This window comes from Diplotaxodon limnothrissa, linkage group LG17 (assembly GCF_057381915.1).
Source record: "Diplotaxodon limnothrissa isolate DT_005_m linkage group LG17, D_limnothrissa_male_GT1.1, whole genome shotgun sequence".
Taxonomy (NCBI): Eukaryota; Metazoa; Chordata; class Actinopteri; order Cichliformes; family Cichlidae; genus Diplotaxodon; species Diplotaxodon limnothrissa.
This window is the reverse complement of record NC_140612.1, coordinates 21,549,984-21,571,249: the sequence shown is the minus strand read 5'-3', so window position 1 is coordinate 21,571,249 and position 21,266 is coordinate 21,549,984. Positions and strand designations below refer to the sequence as shown.

Genomic DNA, 21,266 nt, shown 5'->3' with positions numbered 1-21,266 from the left:
GGCCAATCCACGACTAACAGTCTTCCACAATGTATTTTTCTATCCAGATATGCTTTTACTTTGTTGGTAGTGTGTTTGGGATCATTGTCCACCTGAGAAATTGATGCCTTTGACAATCAGGTGTTTTCCATATGGTATTGTAAGATGGGCTAAAATCTGATGGTACGTTTCTCCGATCATAATTTCATCAACACTGGTTTAAATAGAGCCCCAAACTATGACAGAGCCTCCACCATGTTTTAGCTCTCTCCTGACCTCCTCCATGTACACTGATGATGATTGAACCACAAGTATCAAATTTGGATTCATCACTTCATTACACCAGTTTTTACTGAATTTCAGTAAAAACTGGTGTAATGCATACACCAGCCTTTAATGTCTGTTTCCCTTACTTACTTCTTGACAGCAACCCTTCCACTGACACAATTTCTGATGAGGCTTCAGTGAACAGTAGATGGATCAACTGAAAGGCCAGATGCATCTCTCAGGTCCTGTGTCACATCCTTGCTGGATTATTTCCCATTTCTCAAATGTTCAACTGCTGTAGGTAGTTTTTTTAGGCCTGCTACTTCTTTTTTGTCCTCAAATTGTCCACCATCCTCAAAAATATTTAATGGCGCACTGCACACCATGCATAGATATGCAAAATTGTCAGCTAATAGCTCTTTAGGAATCTTCTTGTTGGTGAAAAAATGCTATTTCATATCTGTCAAACTGTGTTAGCTTTTGCATTTTTTCTAGCTTCAACTAAACACATTGGAAGAAATTGTGTTTGGAAGCCTGTAACAAAGAGCCTAAAGATACAATTTAAAACTGCTCATTTGTTAGTTGTCTGTTATATTATGTAGACACAGCACTGGCTAAGTTTTTACTACTGTTATTATTGCTTTTAGAATATCAATAACAAAAAGTTGAGTTAGAAAAAATCTTGTTTTTCCAGTTAGAGGCACCAGCATTCTCAGGCATCTATGACAATCAACCTGCGGAGTAATCCTGGAAGTGCTGTTTTCTGGAGGAACTTATTTTCACTATTGAATTTCTACATTATTATGGTTAATTATTTACATTTTTTCTTTTGTAAATGTGACCTGTTGAACCCTTAAAAAATGATCATTTCTACATTTCTTAAACCCAGAGAGTTCTCATGCTGTGGGGTTCTGGAAAAATTCCCTAAGCAGCAGGTTGGAAAGATCTCATCTGCATCTTCAGATTTAAGCTTGATTGAACTGCCCAAAGTGAGATCCTAAATGAAGCTGCGGAATGACCCTTTTAGCACCCACACAGGATGCAGCAGACTCAGATTGCTTTGGGCTGATCAGATTATGTGGGCGTCTTTCCACAGGACTCGTTACGGTTGCTGTCAGAAAGGTTGTTATAAATCAAAATGTGGATCTTCCACTGCCTATGCATAATCAGACGGGCTGACATTTGGCCTTTTATATGGCAGATCATCACAGCAGTAAAATGCAAGTGTTTTCAGTTAAAAATGTTATTACCTCCTGATATGGCAGTTTGCAGCGATGCTTAGAATGCCCAGTTAAAATGTGAGAGGTGATAGATCTTTATACCAATACCTCTACAGTCAATGTTTTCAATAAGTATACGTGATCAAATCAAAGACAACTTATTGCAGAAAACAAGAGCTCATGTGTTGGACTTGGAGGAAATATTAAATGCTTTGCAGCCTGAGTCCATTTGTAAGAAACCAACAGTGATCAGATCCTGACCTCACAGCAACTCTTCGATGGTCTAACTCTCATTTCTGTGTTTCAGCCAATGATGCTTATTCCAACGAAGTAAGATTGATAGAACTGATGCAACAGTCCAAGGAACCTGCAGACGTCAGAGCCTTGCTCCAGTTGACTGAACTATGTGAAGAAAATAAAGGTACAGCCGTGGTTAGAGGTTTACATAAACTGAACATGGGCATTGGATGGTAATTTTAAGCTTCTAATTGTTATTTTGAACTGTTCTTGTTTCAGGGTGGAATGACTGTATGGCATACATCTTTAATGACTTTTGAAAAAACAAGAGGTTCACTAATCCACACAGGGTCAAAATTACATTTACAGGCTAAATTATATATGCACTCACTTAAATCTTTTTATAAGGGTTTCTAGAATGTATCTTAACTTGAGAAGGCCAAGGCCTGTTAACTTCTCATTTGTAAGCATGATTGACTACTACTGGTAGTTTATCTTTGCATCATAAAAAAGCATTTTCTTGACAGCGCTAGTTGGAGTGATCAGAACAATGGGAAAGTCCAAGGAATTCACAGAAGATCTAAGAAGGAGAACTGTAGATTTACACATTTCTAAACAACTGCAGATTCAAAGATCATCAGTTCAAACAACTGTATGTAAGTACACGTTATTTAGATGTGTCACAACTTAACCAAGGTCTGGACAAAAAATCCAAACTGTCACCCTTTTCTTGTTCAGGAACAATCCAAGAACTACCAGTTCTCAAGCCTGCCACGACCTGGAAACCGCTGGAACTCCACATCACTGTGGACAGTCACACCACATCACTATCCAAAGTTACAGAGCTGATCAGTAAAGATGCCTGTCCTTAAAAAAAATCCACACCTTCACTCTTGAATGATACTTGCTGCTACCCACATATACAAGCAAAGTGTCTTCTGGAGAAAAGTTCTATGGTCAGACAAGACGAAGTTTGAGCTATTTGGCCACAATGACAACAGGTATGCTTAAAGGAGTAAAGATGAGGCTTCCAAACCTAAGAGCAGTAACCACCTGTCAGGCATGGTGGTAGTAGCATCATGCACTGGGACTGTTTTGCACAAAATGCTTAGAATAATGAAGAAGGAGGACTACTTCCAAATTCTTCAACTTTACCTCAAATCAACAGCTAGAAGTTTAAACTTGGACACAACAGGACAATGACCTCAAATAACCAAAACTGGTTATGGAATCGATAAAGCGGGCTAACATTAAGCTTGTGGAAGGGCCTTCCCAAAGCCTCAAACCTATTGAAAATTTGTGGATTGCACATAGAGCTGGGTCCATGCCAGGGGAACGATCAATTTAAGTGAACTTTACCAATTCTACCAAGAAGAGTGGTCAAATATCCAGCCAGAATTATGCCAGAAGCTTGTTAATGAACTACAAATGTACAAATACATACCTCTGACCCAAAAAACTAAACTTTTAAAGTAATTAAAGTTGTATCCTGTACAATCATTCCACTGTGGAAAAAGAAAAGCTCAAAGAACTCATTAAAAGTCCCAAATTAAATGGCATTCATGCTCAGGATGAGTGGATGTAAACTTCTGACTACATCTGTGTTTCCAGATTGGCATTATTAACATGACAACACCAGCTGTTATTCAAGCTAATATTGTTCAGTATGTGGCCACCATCTATGTCAATGTTTGTTACTTTGGTATAAGTCTAGATGATTATAATAAGACTACATGAAGCTGAGAGGTCCGGCACGAGCATTTCATTTTCAGAGATAAGTGTTGGATACAAAGATGACTCACTGATTTTCTTCTTAAACTGAAATAACAGACTTTTAACAGTTTCTCTATCACTGACTCTTTGTTGTGTGTTTTGGTGTTTTCACAGAGACTTCACACTTTGGTGGGCCAGCTCTGACCCTGGGATCATCTGGGACTGTAACAATATAATTTCTACACACTGATGGGATTTTCTGAGTTTTCTTCAGGAACAGAAATTCTGTCAGAAGAAGAAAAATCTGTAAAAAAAAAAAAAAAAAGATCTCTGGGGAAGAGTGTGTAGGAAATGGACACACGTACTAAACATAGTTCAAGGAAATGGAGTCAGGGTGATCTGTGCAAAGATACCACCACAGGATGTAGCCTCGCCCAATGTCTTTAATGCTGAAAGCAGCTTCCTTTTTTCTTTCTTCTTTTTTTTTTTAAACCGGCCTTGCTTTGCCACATTCACCTTTGCTTCCTTCCTAATAATACACTTCCTTTCTCTGATTTCCCGCATTCAACTCTTTCATAAATGGCGTCCTCCACAGACAAAGTGATTGATTCTCAGTAGAAATGCCTTCAGAGTGAACAGGAAATTACAGTAACCATGTGAACAAACCCTTTACCCTGTCACAGTGGTTACGATTTAAAGTGCAGCAAGCAGTTTGAGTGTTTTATATACAATTACTGCCCGCTTTGCAAATACTGCTCTGCAAGCATTCAGTGTAAAACGCTTCATGAATTTATAACAAATGCATTTATGTGACTATATGAGGCTGTTAATACATCAGTATTAATTCTGTTAATGTTCAATATTAGTTTATACACAATGCTTCACAACATAGGGGTCAGGTCCCTCAATAGGGTCACCAAATACAGCTAAGAGGTCGAGAAATAAACAACTAAAGTCAGAAACTTCTCCTTCTCAGAAAATTGCACGAATGCAGCTTTATATGGCTCCTTAATTTCTTTTCAATAAAGAGAGATTATTAGAAGGAATTGAACATCATTTGTTGATGCGCAGAATGCAGTTTGATGTCAACTGCTATAAGCTGCTGTCTTTGATATCGAGTGGTCTCTGGAAACTTGTTTCCAGCTCTAGATTTTATTCTTGGACTGTACTAGAGCAGCTTTGTGTGATCCACAGTTACAAATAATACTTTTTTACCTTATACTTGATGTCAGTGCCCAGGTTAAGCTCCTCCCCATTTAAGAAAACGTTCGTCTCATTGGCTGCTCCACAAAGAGAGAAAGTTTAAAGAGCTGGTAGGTGGGGAGTCTGTGGCTGTATCCCAATCCAGGGTCTGCAACCTTAAAGTACCCATTTCAAGGCCGATTACGTCACAGCGGCGCGCCGAAGGCTGTCCCAATTCAAAGGCTACTCGAAATGCGAGCCTGAAATGCGTCCTTCATTTCCCTGAATTTTAAGGCTGTGGCAGTGTAGACTTCGTGGCCCAACATATCCCAGAATGCATAGCGCGGCGGTGGGTGTGGATAATTTTGCCGAAAAAAACGGCGGACGAGGGTAAACTTTAAGTAAGTACTGAATATTATGTCACTTATTTATGTGCAAATGTTTAATAACGAAGAACATTAAAACATCACTGTTGGCCACATGTCGGCAAAGTTATGTGACATTAGTGACGTTTGTACTAACTTGAGCCTTTACTTTAAAATATACACCGTTCAATAGCTGAGCTTAATCTTACAGAGAATGATCAAAGCTCATGTAGAAACAAACAAACAAATGAACAAAAGATTTTCTCCTGCATTTCTGTCAAACAAAGCTGTATCCAGCTGTTAGTATCATGGTTGCTAGGCAACCTGGGCAGCGCAACGGAGGCTAGACCGTCTCATTTCACAAGCCTCGCACTTCCGGCCTCAGCGGTCTTTGAGTACGCGGCCCTTGAGGATCGTTGAGGCTGCGTACTTTAAGGCTGCAGACCCTGAATTGGGATACAGCCTATGAATGAGATGACTGTATTAGGGACGTGCCCTCTCTATGACATCAGACAGACAAGGAGTAGAAAAAAACTATGTAAAAACGCATTTGTCTCAAAGATATTACTCTCACACACAATCACCTCAATATTAGAAACTTTGGCCATGGGTAATATGAACATCCACTGTTAGAACAGCTTATAGAAAATAAGTAAAAACTTAGTCTTCACTTGAATAAATTACCAGAGTTTCTTGGAGAACATTTTTAAAATGAAATCAAATGTCTTTTGTGGTTAGATTGCAGGTGACAACTGACCAAATTAGGAAAACAAGTGCTGCTGATATAGGTCTGTCTGCCCTCTGTGTTTCTTTTTTATGATTTGTTTTCATAGATATGATTCCTATGAAGCCTCTGAGCTGCCTTACATTTGCAGGCTCAAGCCTGGGTTGAAATATGAGGCCCTGGTGCGTAAAGATAAGCATTTTTTGCATTCCTGTTTCCCCTCAGCTGTCCTGAGTTATGAGAGTCAGTCTGAATTTTCATCTGAGATCCACCTTTATGCACTGGCTCTGTGTGTCTGTTTACACGGCAGAAATCAGACAAAAACACATCTCTAAGAGGTCAGTGGGGGTGATGTGATCCTGGAACAAGAGTGTTAAGCATGTACACAAAGAACCTTTTGAAGTTCTGGTTTGTAGGTGCTTTCAAACTAATCAAGTTGGATCAGGCAGGAAATTATAGTTCCTTTCATTGCCACCTCTCAGGGGTTCACTTCAGCCTGGAGGCTCTCACTTTTCCTGCAAGGAATGAATCAAAAATCACAGGATGAACTCTTTGATTGAAGCGCTGAAACCTTTTTATTTGTTTTCAATTTCAGACATCTGTTGCATGTCATGCACCCAACCTGCTTCCAATTACTCCTGTTTCCCTGCGTGAGGTAAAAAAACAAGGAAAAATCCTGTTGAAGTGTTTTTATGAGAGGCATACTTATGCCGAGATATTGCACAGAGAAAAAAAAAGGTCTGAAGTTTAATATTCCCATGTAATTTTCTGAAGTGTCCTTGGGCAGCTGTCGGGCATGAGCTGATAAATTTAGTCATTTAAATCTGGTGAGTGGCCGCTGCACCTGCTGCATCTCGGCCTTATGCAAGAGTAACGATATCCATCTCCTGTTAAACCCATTCATGCACCAATCTGTTGTTTAGCTACCAAAAACACGCCATCACAATTGCTATTGTTACTGCAGAGCAATGTCAGAAATGGAGAACCTCAGAAATGTTTGAACCTCAGAAAAGCAGCATCATTAGAACACCTGCAGCTGTTAAGAGAAAAGCAGCTCACGTTTACGTGCCACGTGTGAGACAAAAACTGTCTTGTGCTAACAGTAACAGTAAACACTGCAGGAGACATCTTGAACCTGAAAATCAGGTAATCACTCCTGGACTTAAAATCCCTGCTGAACTCCCTGCTGATCCCAACTGTAATTTTCACCTAAAGGCCAAATTCCTGTTTGGCCAGATGGGCAAAGTGTTAGCCAATCACTTTACAGTTTCACAGACGGCTCTCTTAAATTAAAACCACATCTACAAATACAGAGGTTTTGCAAACAATTCAATTCAATTCAATTTTACTTATATAGCGCCAAATCACAACATAAGTCGCCTCAAGGCGCTTCATAGATACAGAGAAAAACCCAACAATCATATGACCCCCTATGAGCAAGCACTTTGGCAACAGTGGGAAGGAAAAACTCCCTTTTAACAGGAAGAAACCTCCGGCAGAACCAGGCTCAGGGAGGGGCGGCCATCTGCTGCGATCGGTTGGGGTGAGAGAAGGAAGACAGGATAAAAGACATGCTGTGGAAGAGAGACAGAGGTTAATAACAGATATGATTCAATGCAGAGAGGTCTATTAATACATAGTGAGCGAGAAAGGTGACTGGAAAGGAAAAATCAATGCATCATGGGAATCCCCCGGCAGCCTATGTCTATTGCAGCATAGCTAAGGGAGGATTCAGGGTCACCTGGTCCAGCCCTAACTATATGCTTTAGCAAAAAGGAAAGTTTTAAGCCTAATCTTGAAAGAAGAGATAGTGTCTGTCTCCTGAATCCAAACTGGAAGCTGGTTCCACAGAAGAGGGGCCTGAAAACTGAAGGCTCTGCCTCCCATTCTACTTTTAAATACTCTAGGAACAACAAGTAGGCCTGCAGAGCGAGAGCGAAGCGCTCTAATAGGGTGATATGGTACTACAAGGTCATTAAGATAAGATGGGGCCTGATTATTTAAGACCTTGTATGTGAGGAGCAGGATTTTGAATTCAATTCTGGATTTAACAGGAAGCCAATGAAGGGAAGCCAAAACAGGAGAAATATGCTCTCTCTTTCTAGTCCCTGTCAGTACTCTTGCTGCAGCATTTTGGATTAGCTGAAGGCTTTTCAGTGAGTTTTTTGGACATCCTGATAATAATGAATTACAGTAGTCCAGCCTGGAAGTAATAAATGCATGAACTAGTTTTTCAGCGTCACTCTGAGACAGGATATTTCTAATTTTAGAGATGTTGCGCAAATGGAAGAACAGGTGACCAACCCGTCTGTGACACTCATTGTCTGTGTGTGTTCCCCAGCTGGTTGTCAAAAACCTCCTTGCAGTCACTTTGGCTGCCACAGTCGCCTCTAGTTTGCATGGAAGATGGTGACATGTCTGCAGAGACTCACCAACTACCAGCTGAGTGACAGTAAAACTTTAAAAAGGACAGTGCAAACTGGAAATAGTAAATGTTTGTTCAAAGTAATAGTCACGCCATTTGAATGCCAATGTTGTTGGTAAGCTGCTAGTTAGCCAGTGTTTGCAGACCAGTTGCCATTTTCTATAACCTCCAGCAACCAGTTAAGGAGTGCTCATTTTTCCCTTTCGTCTGCTGGTTAAACCACGTCAACTCTCGAGCAGTGAGTTCATGATGTCACTCGGGTCACTCAGGTCCACTCTTTAGCAAAAACACTCAAAATGCAGTCTCACAAACCAGCTGATGATGTCACCACGGTTACACTTTAGGAAAGTCTTTATCTGATCCTGATACGTTTATCAGACGGAGACAAAAACAGCTGGAAATGGATGATAATGCTGTGCTGTAATATGTGGAGATAAGCATTTGTTTGTTAAACATATAAACGTCTGAGCTACACTGAGCTCACACTGTTGGCTTTTTGGTGCTCCAAGTGGCCAGAAAATATAAATATTTCACTATTAAGCTCAACCCTGACACGTTCACACTGGAGAACATGTTGACTCTGAACACAAAGAGAACCAGATCTAAAGAGGTTAGATCAGAAACAGTTACCATCAAGAAACATTTTTGAGCAAAGACAAAAATCTTCATGGAGCCTCAAAACATGCTTGAGCTTTATCAATTAAAATGATATCATGTTTCTCACGCAAGCCACTGAATTTGTGATCCCTGTTCTAGAGGAAAAAGGTTGATCCTATCAGGAAGAACCTCAATTTATTGTTTGGATATTTCACTTAAAACCCCTGAAATTCCAGTTTTATGGTGGCACTGCAGGAAACCCATAACTCTGATGATCATAATAGTCTTTATGAAAGATTACTGACTTATGCAGGCCGGATCAATCCACAGATCTATAACTAATATTTTTTCATTACTTTAGCTCTTCACTGCTTTTGTACTTAGTGAAAGTTACTAAAAGCAGGTAAGTGATCACCTATAAAACCCTCCTGTTACAGACAGAAAGCAGTCGAACATCACGTGACGACACAAACAACAGCTTTTATCTGCCTTTACAACACGTGCAATACATATTAGAGCAATACAGAGATGACAGAAAACATCACACTCATGAAATATCTTCAATATCTACAAACACATCTGAGAATGAGTCTCTAAAGAGGCTCAAAGCTGCTACAGAAGCCAGCAAAGCATGAGCGAGCATCAGAGCATCATAATAAAAATTAATAATTAAACAGATGTTCACAGAGGCAGTGTTAATTATACTGAACAAATAGCACTTTTAATTAGGATTTACAATTTTAAGCAGGGTAGTGTGGATACACGTCCCAGAGTCATTCCAGCTCCTTAAAGGTAAATATGAGTTGATTTTCTAACCTAATTTCTTTTTGTGAAAGTATTTTTGTTTGGTTGGTTTTTTAATTTTGAAAAAAAAAAAAGTTCAACCCAAACTTTCCACATTTTATAACTAAAAGAATTAAATAATTATTAATAAAGTACCTTTCCACTCCAGCGTTCTTAAAACAATGATTTCACAGTATGAAGGTTAAACTTCATAGCTTCATTAAGTACACTGTGATAGAGGCACTGACTGATTAAATACGGAATGACATCAGGTGAGGTCATGGATATCCCAATGTAGACAAATTCATCCGCCACTGAAAATAGTCCCCCCAAAATGCACTATTTTCCTGTTTGATTGTTAAATTTAGAAAACAGCACAACAAAGAGGATTTTATTGAGGCTTTAAGAGCTGGAAATATTTTTTTTAAGTTTTGTATGTTCAGAGGGAGAAAGCAAAAGCGAGAAAGTATGAAGCAGAAACGGACAAACACATTTTTTTTTGAGAGGGAAGGGATTTGTACATGAATTAATTCAAGGACTGCAGAGTAACACCAGACTTAACCTCAAGTCTTAAAAAATTATCTCGTAAACATGCTTTAAATACTTCAATGAGAGCAGCTCTCCAAGGAAACACACCCAATAGTGCATTCAAAGTGAAATACATCCACACTGCCTGTACTGTACAGCACTTATTTACTATCCCCACAGTCTCCAACCCCGCAGACTGGAAATGAGTTATTAAACTTCAGCTGTGTGAACCCAAACAAGCCAAACACCAAAAATGTCCTTTGGAGTAAACTTTCCCACTGGATTGGAACAAAAAAACAGAGGGTAGGTGTGAACGCACCCTCAGATGATGTCATACCTTCCCTCACTGCTTCAAACCTGCTGCAGTTTTACTAACCACGCACACACATACACACATAAACACACAAAGGTAGTGTTTCTGGGGGTCAGGATGCAGATGGGATTGGCGGGCAGCTTTTGGGGGTGTGGTTGAGGTCTCTGACAGGCTCTGAAGGGCGTTGACCCTGCAGGCGGGTCAGCAGCGTGGTCCGGCGGATGCTGCTGTCCGAATCCTGGTGGTGGAACCGGTTTCGCAGGTGGCAACAGCACGGCAGGCTGCGGGCGAAGTCCGACAGCAGGTTACCGCTGAAGATCATGTAGATCCAGGGGTTGCAGCAGCTGTTGAGGCTGGCCAGCAGGGCGGAGAGCGTCACAGCGGCATTCTCAGAGTCTGCAGGGGAAACGGGAAGAGAGATTTATGAAGCACACTCGGAGACGTCAGCAACTAAACCAAAGTGTTTTTCCTTTTAAAGTACATGTACTAGTCTGAAACACACTGGAGTACTGCCAGCCTGCCGGGCAGCTCTTAATAAGGTTTGGCTGCCTTCATGTAGCTGTGGCCTGCAAAGCAACCCCGAGCGAACGCCAGTATTAACAGACCAGCTCAGCTCTCCTGCACCACCGATAACAAGGACAGCTGATGCTGAAGGCCGCGTGAGACTCAGCAATTCTCTCCTGATTAAAGACGGATCGTTTGCGGTGAGACAGCAGCAGAGGTTTGGAGGGATAGAAATGGTAATAATTACTGACGTGATGGAGCCGCTGAGACAAGTTTCATTACAGCAGAGCAAATGGTTAAGTCCAGTGAGGCATTCAAACAAGAGTGCATCAAATAGAAATACATACATTAACTACTCTAAAAATACATTATTTGGCCTTGCTATCATATTCAGGCCTCCTGTTTTTATGTCCTCCAAGGTCATGTGTTTGGAAGAGTCAGCGTATCATTGTGTTTGTAAGCACGATAACTTACATTCACCAAGGTCTTCAAGGTCAACTTAGTGATTTATAACGTATATAACCTCTTATAAGTGTGCTGTGTATTATCAACACATAGAAAGTACCACATAAAGATTTTAAATATCATGTCACATTTGACCTCTGACCTCTCCTTCAAGGTGAATAGATTAATCTGAAGGTCAAAGTAAAGATAATGCTATGTCGAGCTATTTAAAACTTTTCGTTGAACTGCCATTGTTTGTATTGACAACATATAGCCATACGTATGTGGATACTAAATATCACGTTACTTTGAACCTCTGAACTCTTCCTTAAGGTCAAATAAGGTAAAACTTTAATAAAAAGACTTTTATATTTAAAACTCTATAAAAATTCTGCTGCCTTCAATTCAGTTCAATTTAATTGTATTTATATAGCATCAAATCACAACAACAGTTCCTTCAAGGTTCTTTATATTCTAAGGTAAAGACCCTACAATAATACAAAGAAATCCCAACAATCAGCAGGCACTTGGCGACGGTGGGAAGGAAAACTCAGTTTTAACAGGAAGAGACATCAAGCAGACCCAGGCTCCAGGAGGGGCGGCCATCTGCTTTGACCGGATGATGCTGGTATACAGGGGCTGTATCCCAATTCAGGGTCTGCAGCCTTAAAGGCCGCATTTTAAGGCCGATTACGTCACAGACTGAGGGACCCACTGCTGCACATCATCTGTGAGGCTTTGCACCCCTGATGATCCACCAGGACAAACTCAGCAGTGTGTGAGGAAGAGGAGGAGGAAGAGCCAGCAGCAGCTGACAGATGGAGAGAATAGACAGACTGTTCCCTGTTTGTGAAGGACTGCTAGGAAAGTTTAAAATAACTAATTGTCTGTCCTGAATCAGTCTTATTAAATAATTTAATCATCCCAGTGTTTTCAGTGTGGGAGAAAGTACTCAGGGCCTTCAAGTTAAACACTATGAAAGGCAGAAACAAGTTTGATATTCAGAAACCTAAAGTATGTATCAGCAGCAGAATGGACCTAAAAATGTTTGTTTCAGTTCTATGAAGCTTTGAGTATTTTGGATTAGTAGCACTGCTGTGTTTGTTGCATCATATTGCTGTAATTGTTTATATGTTTTATATATTCTGAGGTAAGTTGATCTATAGTGTTACATCATATTCTATAAGGATGTTATGTGTTTGTATACTTTGTGCCCAGTTTGACCCATTTAGCAGAAGCCAGCCTGTTTAAGGCTCTGATATCTATTCTGTATGACTTAAAGCAGTTATGACATGGTCTGATTTTCTCACCCAATAAAGGAATATTTCATATATCAGTCTACTCTTCATTCTATCAGAAACAGTTTTCACAGCTTGTACATTTGCTTTTTACACATATATGTAAGCATTGAGCCAAATTTAGTAATGCCAACATATTAAAAGAACAATATTTGTCTCTTATATATAATACATCTATAGATACACTGTCAAAGATACTTGTCTTTGAGTGAAGATTTAAGGTGATGGGAAATATAAATAAATGCAACTCTACTCTTTACTGAAGCTCAGTATTTGACACGGAGTTCAAACTCACTGCTGTAATAACTAATAATGATTAATATAATAACCATAATATTGGCCATATTATATTTACATTACCAAAGTGAGATGACTTTAGTCTCATGAACAACATTAGCTAATTGTTATTTACTAGCCAATCTTAAATGACTGTTCAGTAAAGAAATGAAGCCCAACAATCATGTTTTACAGTCCTGGGGTCTCAGCCTCAGATACTTATCAAATCACACAAAGCTCATGTAGAAACAAATGTATAAAATGTGTTCTCCTTTATTTCTGTCAAACAAAGCTGTATGAAACGTTTCCAGCTGTTAGTATCATGGTTGCTAGGCAACCTGGGCAGCACAAGGGAGGCTAGACCGTCCCATTTCACAACCTTACAAGCCTCGCACTTCCGGCCTCAGCAGTCTTTGAGTACGGCCCTTGAGGACCGTTAAGGCTGCGTACTTTAAGGCTGCAGACCCTGAATTGGGATACAGCGAGGGATTCTAAATGTTATATTGACCTCTGTCCTGTGAACTATGACCTCACGTTTGCATTTCAGAGCTGCCTTTCTTTCAAGATGAGCCAAAACGTCTTCTATTTGAGAGAAATGATTGAGAGAATGAGCTGCATAGTTTGTTAGAAGTATACTTCTATACAAATCACCACAAATGTCCTAAGGTACATTTAAAAGAACAGCTAAAACTATGTAAATTTGTAGAAAATACAAAAGTGTTCAACTTTCTGGCCTATCAGAAGTTTCTCTTGCCGTGCTTCTTGTCATAAAACTGTTATTCTGCAATCTGTTGAACTTTTGTTGACTTTTTGGGGCCTTTATGTGGACAAAAATGTCATTAAACAACGTACATAACATCCAGTTGCTGATATGATCGCTGGTTCCCAGTGTGGCCCCGCCCGTGTGTGTTGACAGAAACACAAATATGTAACCAGCCAATCACGGAGCAGCAATTCAGTGCATTTAGGCACGTAAACACGATGAAGATGACCTGCTGAAGTTTAAACTGAACAGCAGGATTGAGATAAAAGTGATTTAAGTGACTCTACAATACACACAGGGTCTTCTTGATTGCAGAAAATTGGAAAAATGTTGCCTGCTCAGCTTTGGGATGTGGTGGAATGGGAGATTCGCATTGTGGATGTTCAGCAGACAAATCTGCAGCAGCTGTTTGATGCTGTTGTGTCAGAATGATCCAAAAATGATGTTTCCAGCACCTTGCTGAATCTTTTCCACAAAGAATTAATGAAGCTCTGGAAGAAATAGAGGTCCAGCCTGGTCATGCCCATGTTCCTGATGACCAAATACCAGAATTTAGACTTAAAAGCATTTGCCAACTGACCAACACCACTACATTGATCATTGTTTGAATTTTTGGCATTTTAAAACATTTGAAAATGAATCTCAAATCTGATATGTTCTAGTTTTTCAACTGTACAGAAACTCCAGCAGAACCCAACAAGCCCAACAGGGTCCCTATATGATGATACTAGAAAGCTTCATCTCTGCTTCAGCCATTAAATGCATGCTTTAATAACAGATATGGTTTGGAAGGAAAGAGTTGGCATTTGTGTAAGTTTGGAAGATTTCCCTGCAATATTGTAATTATTTAAGTTTTAATTAAAGGCCAATTAAAGGCTTTCTTTGTTTAGCTTTGAGCCAGTTTAACCATGTGTGAAGTTTCCAGCTTTTTCAAATACCAATTAAAAAGTAGAAAATATAGAGAAGTGTGGCAGGTCACAGAGAAATTGGAAAGCAGAAACTTGTGGCCAACCTTAACCACAGAATAAATTAAAAGAGGAGATATGTGAATTTTTTTTATTTTTATCTTTTGACGTTTTTTATTAAACCTTAAGCCTGTGCATGTCAGTGCTGAGTAATTTTCCAATGATAGAAGTCAGGATATGAATTTTATTTTGCAGCTTCGGAGTCTGTTAAAGGAGAAAAGGCTGCCCTGGTCTGCTCACCCACTTGAAGAATTTCATTATCACTGTCATACAGAGCCTTACTGACTGGTGAGGGCATGAGTGCTGCTTCCAGCAGCTTGATAGGAATTCATTTTCAGGGAACATCAGGGTTATATCATTTTCTGGCGTAAAACCAGTCAGAGCTCTGAACTTTTTAAATATAATCCCTTTCTGAGTGCAAGGAACAATTTAACCACTTTGTCTCATTTTGAACCCAAACTGCTGCAGAGTGGAGCAAATTAAAATGAAAGATTTTAACCAAACTGAGCCTCACGTGTGAGAGAAATGTTATAATATGCGAGACAGTAAACTGGCTTAGAATCTGTCGATTTATAAACTGACCAAATGTTTACCAAACTGCCAAAAGATTATCAGCATATTCTATTTTGTAAGCTATGATCAAGATCTTATTTAAAGAGTTTAGAAATGCTTCATGACTTCACTGATTCAATCACTGTCTGTGTTTGCAAAATATTTTTCCAGTGGTGGAATGTAACAAAGTATATTTACTCAGGTGTTTTACTGATATGCAGTTCTGATGTTATGTTCTGCTCCTTTTCTATTTTGAGTGAGAATGTTGTGTTTTGTACTCCGTGTTATAGTTTTAAAATTTAAGTTACTCATTTTTATGCTGATGTTAAAAATTTATAAATAGATAGATAGAAGGTAAAACTAACCAGCAGTAAATCAGGTCATTAAAGTCATCTCCAGCTGCATCTTTAGAGTGATGGCAACATATTAACCTTTATGTTTATCGCCTTAACATTTTTATGCTAAAACTTTTGCCGTGTTTGGCAACACTTTGTATAATTATGATTATTATTTGAGGAAAAGTCTAAACATCACTTGGACCAAACGGTTTTTTCACCGGAGGCTGCAGAGATTTGGAAATTTTTTTTTTTTTCATACCAGAAAATCTCACAGAAAAAAGAAAAATTTCGATTTTAGTTTGAAAATGTGGCTGAAATATCTTCAGGTCTGCAGTTACTGCCTGTGCGAAGCTTTGGCTCACATGCCTTAAATTTCTTTGCACTGAAGAAATGTATCTGTGGGTTTGTTGATGGTTTGCTCTTCAACTGTAATTTCTTCTTCTTCTTTAAGTACTTTCATTATGAGTACACTTTGTTTTATGAAGGTGCTTCATTTCGCACATTTTTCAATATGTCACATTTTTTAATCTGCACCATTCATTTTCATTCATTTATTTATTCATTTTCAGGCACAACAAATACCTATATTGAACATAAAATACACAAAACAAAAAACAAAACTTGCCTGAAAAAGGAGTGGGACGAAGAAAACTTATTAAATCCCACCCCTATACTCACTCGTCAACAAAAAAAAACAATAAACTTCCCGCAGCTACGCCCATCATTGCATACAGACCCATCAACAGCCCCGGGCAGATACAAGCATCTAAGCGGCAGCTCGCAACCAACAATTAGAGCCTTCATAACTGAATACAGAATATATAAATTATAAATTGCATTACCACAGGTAACAGGCAGTAATAACTACAAGTAACAGACACACATACATATACATACATATATATCTACACACACAAGTACATATATGTACATACATACGCACACTTTATTTTTTATTTTTTATTTTGGAATCCATACCAGCAATGGTAAGAGGACAGACATTACAGAGCACACTAAAAGCATCATTGAGTATACTGTGACCAGACCAACTGTTTGTAGAGAAATTTAAATCTATGAATATTTTTGCATTGTTTCAATTGTAAACTCAGACTGTTCCAGATTTTCACACCACATACAGACACACAAAAGCCTTTACGGGTTGTTCGAGTTCTGGGTAATTTGAATTCTCCAAAGCCTCTCACATTATAAACCTTTTCTCGAATTTCAAATCTAGTTTGTAAATTTGCCGGTAAAAGTTTAGTAAAAGCTTTATACAAAATTATGGATGTATTGTAATTAACCAGATCCTGGAATTTAAGTAACTTTGCCTGAAGAAAGAATTTGTGAGTATGATCTAGATAACCAGCCTTGTGAATAATACGCAGTGCTCGTTTCTGTACTGTGACTAATGGATTAGTTGTATTTTTATATGTATTTCCCCACACTTCCACACAATATGTAAGATATGGAAGAACCAGGGTACAGTACAGAGTACGAAGTGCATCTTTATCAAGGAATTGTTTCACTTTGTTCAAAACTGCGAGGCTTCTGGAAATTTTGGTTTTTATGTGTTTTTACCATCGGGTGATCTAAGGAAAATGAGCCCTTAGCATCTGTTGTAATATATGTAGTGCACATTGTTCTTGTTAAATAAACCCAAATCAACTACATTAATTGATTAATTAAAAAAAATTGTTTCACTACCTTGTAAAAAAAAGTTATTGAGCACTGAAGCACGTTTAAATTATTGCGCAAAATAACATCTGCATGCGGGCACGAGGCTAAACACGTGCCTACCAATAGCAATATTACATTTGGATTTATAGGCTTTGCATTGTGATTTTTATTTAACTGGAGCCGCCAATAATTGAACCAAAGACATCTTAATTAAAGAAAATTTGCTCTTTAGCATTCTTTTAATTCCCTTAAAATCCCTTCCAGGGAAGGTGGAACGTCTAAAGTTGCTACAAAGCAGAAAATTTGACTGCAGACCGGGGTGGACAAGTGCGCTAATTTGTAGATGAGCGCAAAGCATTTTTGCCTCATATGTTGAGGGGATGTGCCTCTTTGTGGCTCAAAGGTGAACACATGTCTCACCAGAAAAGATGTGGCTCAAACGGAGACACGTGGACGTGTATACAGGCTGAAATAACAGTGTTACAGGGGAATACGTGAGCTGTTAGCTTCTGTTTATTCTCACAAGAAGTTGTGATTCAATTTAAATTAAATTAAAAATCTGCATTCTGCCTTTAGCTTTGTAATTTCAAACCTGTGAAGTTCGCTAAATTTACTTAAACCTCAGTCTGCCCATTCGCTTTACTCACACTTTGCCACAAGTGTGATTTATATTTTTAGTAAGGTTCTGGTCCTGTCAGCAGGTCACTCACCGTCCCAGGAGAATGTCTCATCCCACACCGACCACATTTGCACCGTGAAGAAAGGCGCCCAGCACACCACGTACGCCACCACGATCACAAAGGTCATCTTGACCGTGCGTAATTTGGCACGGGAGATGGTGCTGACGCTGCTCACCGAGCTCCGGCTCAGCATCCCGCTTTTGCTGGCCTCCGCGCTCTTTCTTCTCTGGGTTTTGTATCTGAGGTTCCTCCAGATCGTACGGCAGATAAATCCGTAGCAGAACACGAGCACGGCCACGGGCACCACGAAGATCCCGACCGTGATCCAGGTGATGTACGCGCGAACCCCCCACGGCTCCACGAAGTGCCCCCAGCAGTCGTAGACGGCTGAGCCGGGGCGCACCTCGCTCAGGGAGAAGATGCAGTACTGTGGGGTGCTGAGGACCAGACTGCACGCCCAGGTGGAGCCGATCATGATATAGGCGCGCTGCGTGGGCTGCTGAAGCGTCTGCAGCGGGTGGCAGATGGCGATATAGCGGTCCACGGTCATCATCACCATCATGTAGGTGGAGGCGAACATGCCCAGCACCTGCAGGTGCTTCACGATGCGGCACAAGAAGTCCGGCCCATAGAAGCGGAACGTGACCTCCCAGCAGAGCTGCGGCAGCACCTGGAAGAAGGCCACCACCAGGTCAGCCAGGCACAGGTGCTTCATAAACAGGTGCATGCGCGACGGTTTCCGCCGGGCTCGGTACATGGCGAGCAGCACGCTCAGGTTGCCCACCACCGCCGCCACGAACGCCAGGCTCAGCACGGTGATCTCGAGCTTGGCCACCTCCTCGTTACGTCCGAACGGGTCGGTGTCGTTTCTCTTCAGCTGCTGCGTAAAGTTAGAGCTATCGGTGCAGTTTTGGTGCGTGGCATTGCAGGAGCTCACCGAGGGGAGCGGCATGGTCACCGTTTCTCCTCCGGGCGCATGGAGGTGTCTGCGCGCTTGTGCGTAACCGTAACCCTCTTCCAGCGTGTACGGGACTATTGAGAAGAATTCACGGGTTAAAAATCCAGAAGGGATCCATCTGTTTCCCTGCGAGGTGCACAAAAACTCCAACCTGAATCCGAGCAGCAGATCTAGCCCCTTTTAAAGTACACTGCCCCCGAGAACCAGCCCTCTGCATGCCTCACTGTATCCAAAGCCCCACACACGCGCACTTCATCACCTTACTTCCTCCCACCAGCTCCATGCTTAGGATAAAGTGAAAGGGGGGGGAAGTAAAAGACGAACATAGAGGACAAAATAAAAACTGAAAATACCAGATTAAAAAAAAAGAAAGAACGATTATTTATTTAGTCTTTAAAAAATTACTTTCAAGATCGACTCTTTTTTTTTTTTTTTTTGTAAATGTCACTATAATAATTTGTCAGTTTCAGTTTTTGAACTTCATCTCTGACATTTTTGGAAAAGTAACAAAAGCCACAAAATTCCAGTTCTGGAAGTCAGAAACTTTTCCTAAGCTACAAATATGTGAAATCAGAAGATCATAACTGCTGCTGCTGTCTTGTGACCCAGAATATTTTATTGTTACTCTCAAAAATTTTCCCATTTGCCCTGCTGTGAACCCCTTTTCCAGTAAATTAAAATTACATAATGGAAATTCAAAATGTCACATCTCAGGGTGCACACTGGACACCACGGGCCATATTATTGGAGAGAGAATCACAATGATCATGAGCAAGATTCTGGCAACAGTGGGGAGGAAAAACACTATTTAACAGGAAGAGACCGGTGACCTGTCCAGGATAATTTTATTACCAAAATCAAAGGTATATTTATATTTTCTCATCATAACATAATGATATGTTTGGTCAAACACAGCAGTATTTTGTGTTTTAAATATCAGTGGAGCAACATGGGGACTACAGCTCTGCCTTTGAGACCATCCCACCCAGTAGACTGCGCCAAGATGTCTGACCAGGATCAACACTGCGCATGTCACATCCCATAACACAACAAAAAAGGCAAGAGAAATGATTATTCACTTTGGGAGGAAGCAGAATCTCCGTGTGTAACTGGTGTGTCCCTGCACACGGCAAACACGTTCCACATATTCACAGCATCTAGTAAAAACAGGCGTAATGATGACAATAATGAACTAAAACACACAATCAGAAACATCAGGGTGGAGAAAGATATAATTAGTGTTAGAAAAGAAATGACACTGACCTCTGCTACAGAGGAATTGCAGAAAAGGAGAGAGGCCAAACGGGTACCACAAAATTAGGGTTGCACCAAAGAAGAAGAAAAGGATGAGGAGGGGCTGATAATGAGCTGATAATGAAGATAACTACAGGCTTGGAGGTGTTAGAAGTCTGGCATACCACAAACAGTTTGGGGTTTAGGACACATTTTGTATAATTATAAGAATATGTCATTTATGACCCGGTTACACACACATCCTGATACATCAACGGGGAGAAGGTGGAGAAGGTGTCCACACTTCCTGAGAGTGCTCAGGAAGGTGAACCTCACACAGCATCTCTTGGTGTCTTTCTACTGGTGCTCCACTGAAATTGTCCTCACTCAGCTCTGCAAAAAATGATAAAAACATCAGAAAACACCAGCTGGCTGCCCTGGAGACATGTTCAGCATCCTGGAAGACTCAGCTTAATCTGTCTGACCTGTTACCCTCAAGAAAACGCACACTTTTCCATCTTAAAGCCATTATCATCCGAAACAATGACTGAACCCCCCCCTCCAACCAACACACACCACACACCAATTACAACACATGCAACAACAGTTACAGGAGTAAACCCTTTGATGGATTTTTAATGTGCAATAATGGACTTTTTAATGCACACAGTGACAACAAATGTATGGCACTGTAGAAATATGTTTTGTGTGCCTGAGTGGAAAGAACTGTTTTATTATTTCTATTTACGGTATAACTTATTTATATCATAAAATTAATTGAGTCAGACTTTGAGAGCGACTACATTTACTTGTATATGTTTTTTTCTGCGAGTCTTTAATAAGTGTTTTATAATGCAGTCAAACAAGCATTCAGTAATCCAACTTAAAAAGTTAAAAATTAAAAATTAAAACCACCAAACTTGGGTGAAATAATGAATACCATTAGATACAACACCACGGCTTAGCTGTCAGTTTACATTTTGTGGCATCACATGTAACGCCTGCAGGTGGATGAAACGATACTGAGCATGTGCAGTAGGCAGAAGCAAACCATGATGCTTGAAAACAGCAGATCCAAAAGGTAAATAAAATCCCTCCATGAGCATCAGAAGCCCACTTGCCAACAGGCTGATTTTCTTATGAGGAATAAAGTGTGAATCCACATTTGTTTTCAGTTTATGTGCATAATAGAAATAAAAAGATGACACCGCAACCATTAGAAATAATAAACAGCAGTGCTTAAAG

At 40.1% G+C, this 21,266-nt stretch overlaps 1 protein-coding gene and 1 long non-coding RNA gene across 2 annotated transcripts; one reads left to right on the top strand and one right to left on the bottom strand.

Moving 5' to 3' along the window:
* Positions 1-2,189: 2,189 nt before the first annotated feature.
* LOC146614979 (uncharacterized) lies at positions 2,190-4,119 on the top strand. Its single transcript, XR_014907018.1, has 3 exons — positions 2,190-2,359; positions 2,442-2,704; positions 3,591-4,119. It is a non-coding gene; the product is annotated as an uncharacterized LOC146614979 (long non-coding RNA).
* Positions 4,120-10,445: 6,326 nt separating this feature from the next.
* LOC146614978 (arg8-vasotocin receptor-like) lies at positions 10,446-18,782 on the bottom strand. Its single transcript, XM_085376661.1, has 2 exons — positions 17,861-18,782; positions 10,446-10,729 (listed from the first exon to the last, which is right to left on the bottom strand). Exons 1-2 carry the CDS (start codon positions 18,780-18,782, stop codon positions 10,446-10,448), a joined length of 1,206 nt encoding a protein of 401 aa, XP_085232787.1.
* Positions 18,783-21,266: the final 2,484 nt, after the last annotated feature.

What these genes read in the sequence shown, in the direction of transcription:
- LOC146614978 (XM_085376661.1), bottom strand. Translation starts at nt 18,782, where the DNA reads ATGCCGCTCCCCTCGGTGAGCTCCTGCAATGCCACGCACCAAAACTGC. An exon ending in TGAGACATTCTCCTGGGACG is followed by an intron (nt 10,730 to 17,860) that starts GTGAGTGACCTG and finishes TTTCCCCTGCAG; the next exon opens with ACTCTGAGAATGCCGCTGTG.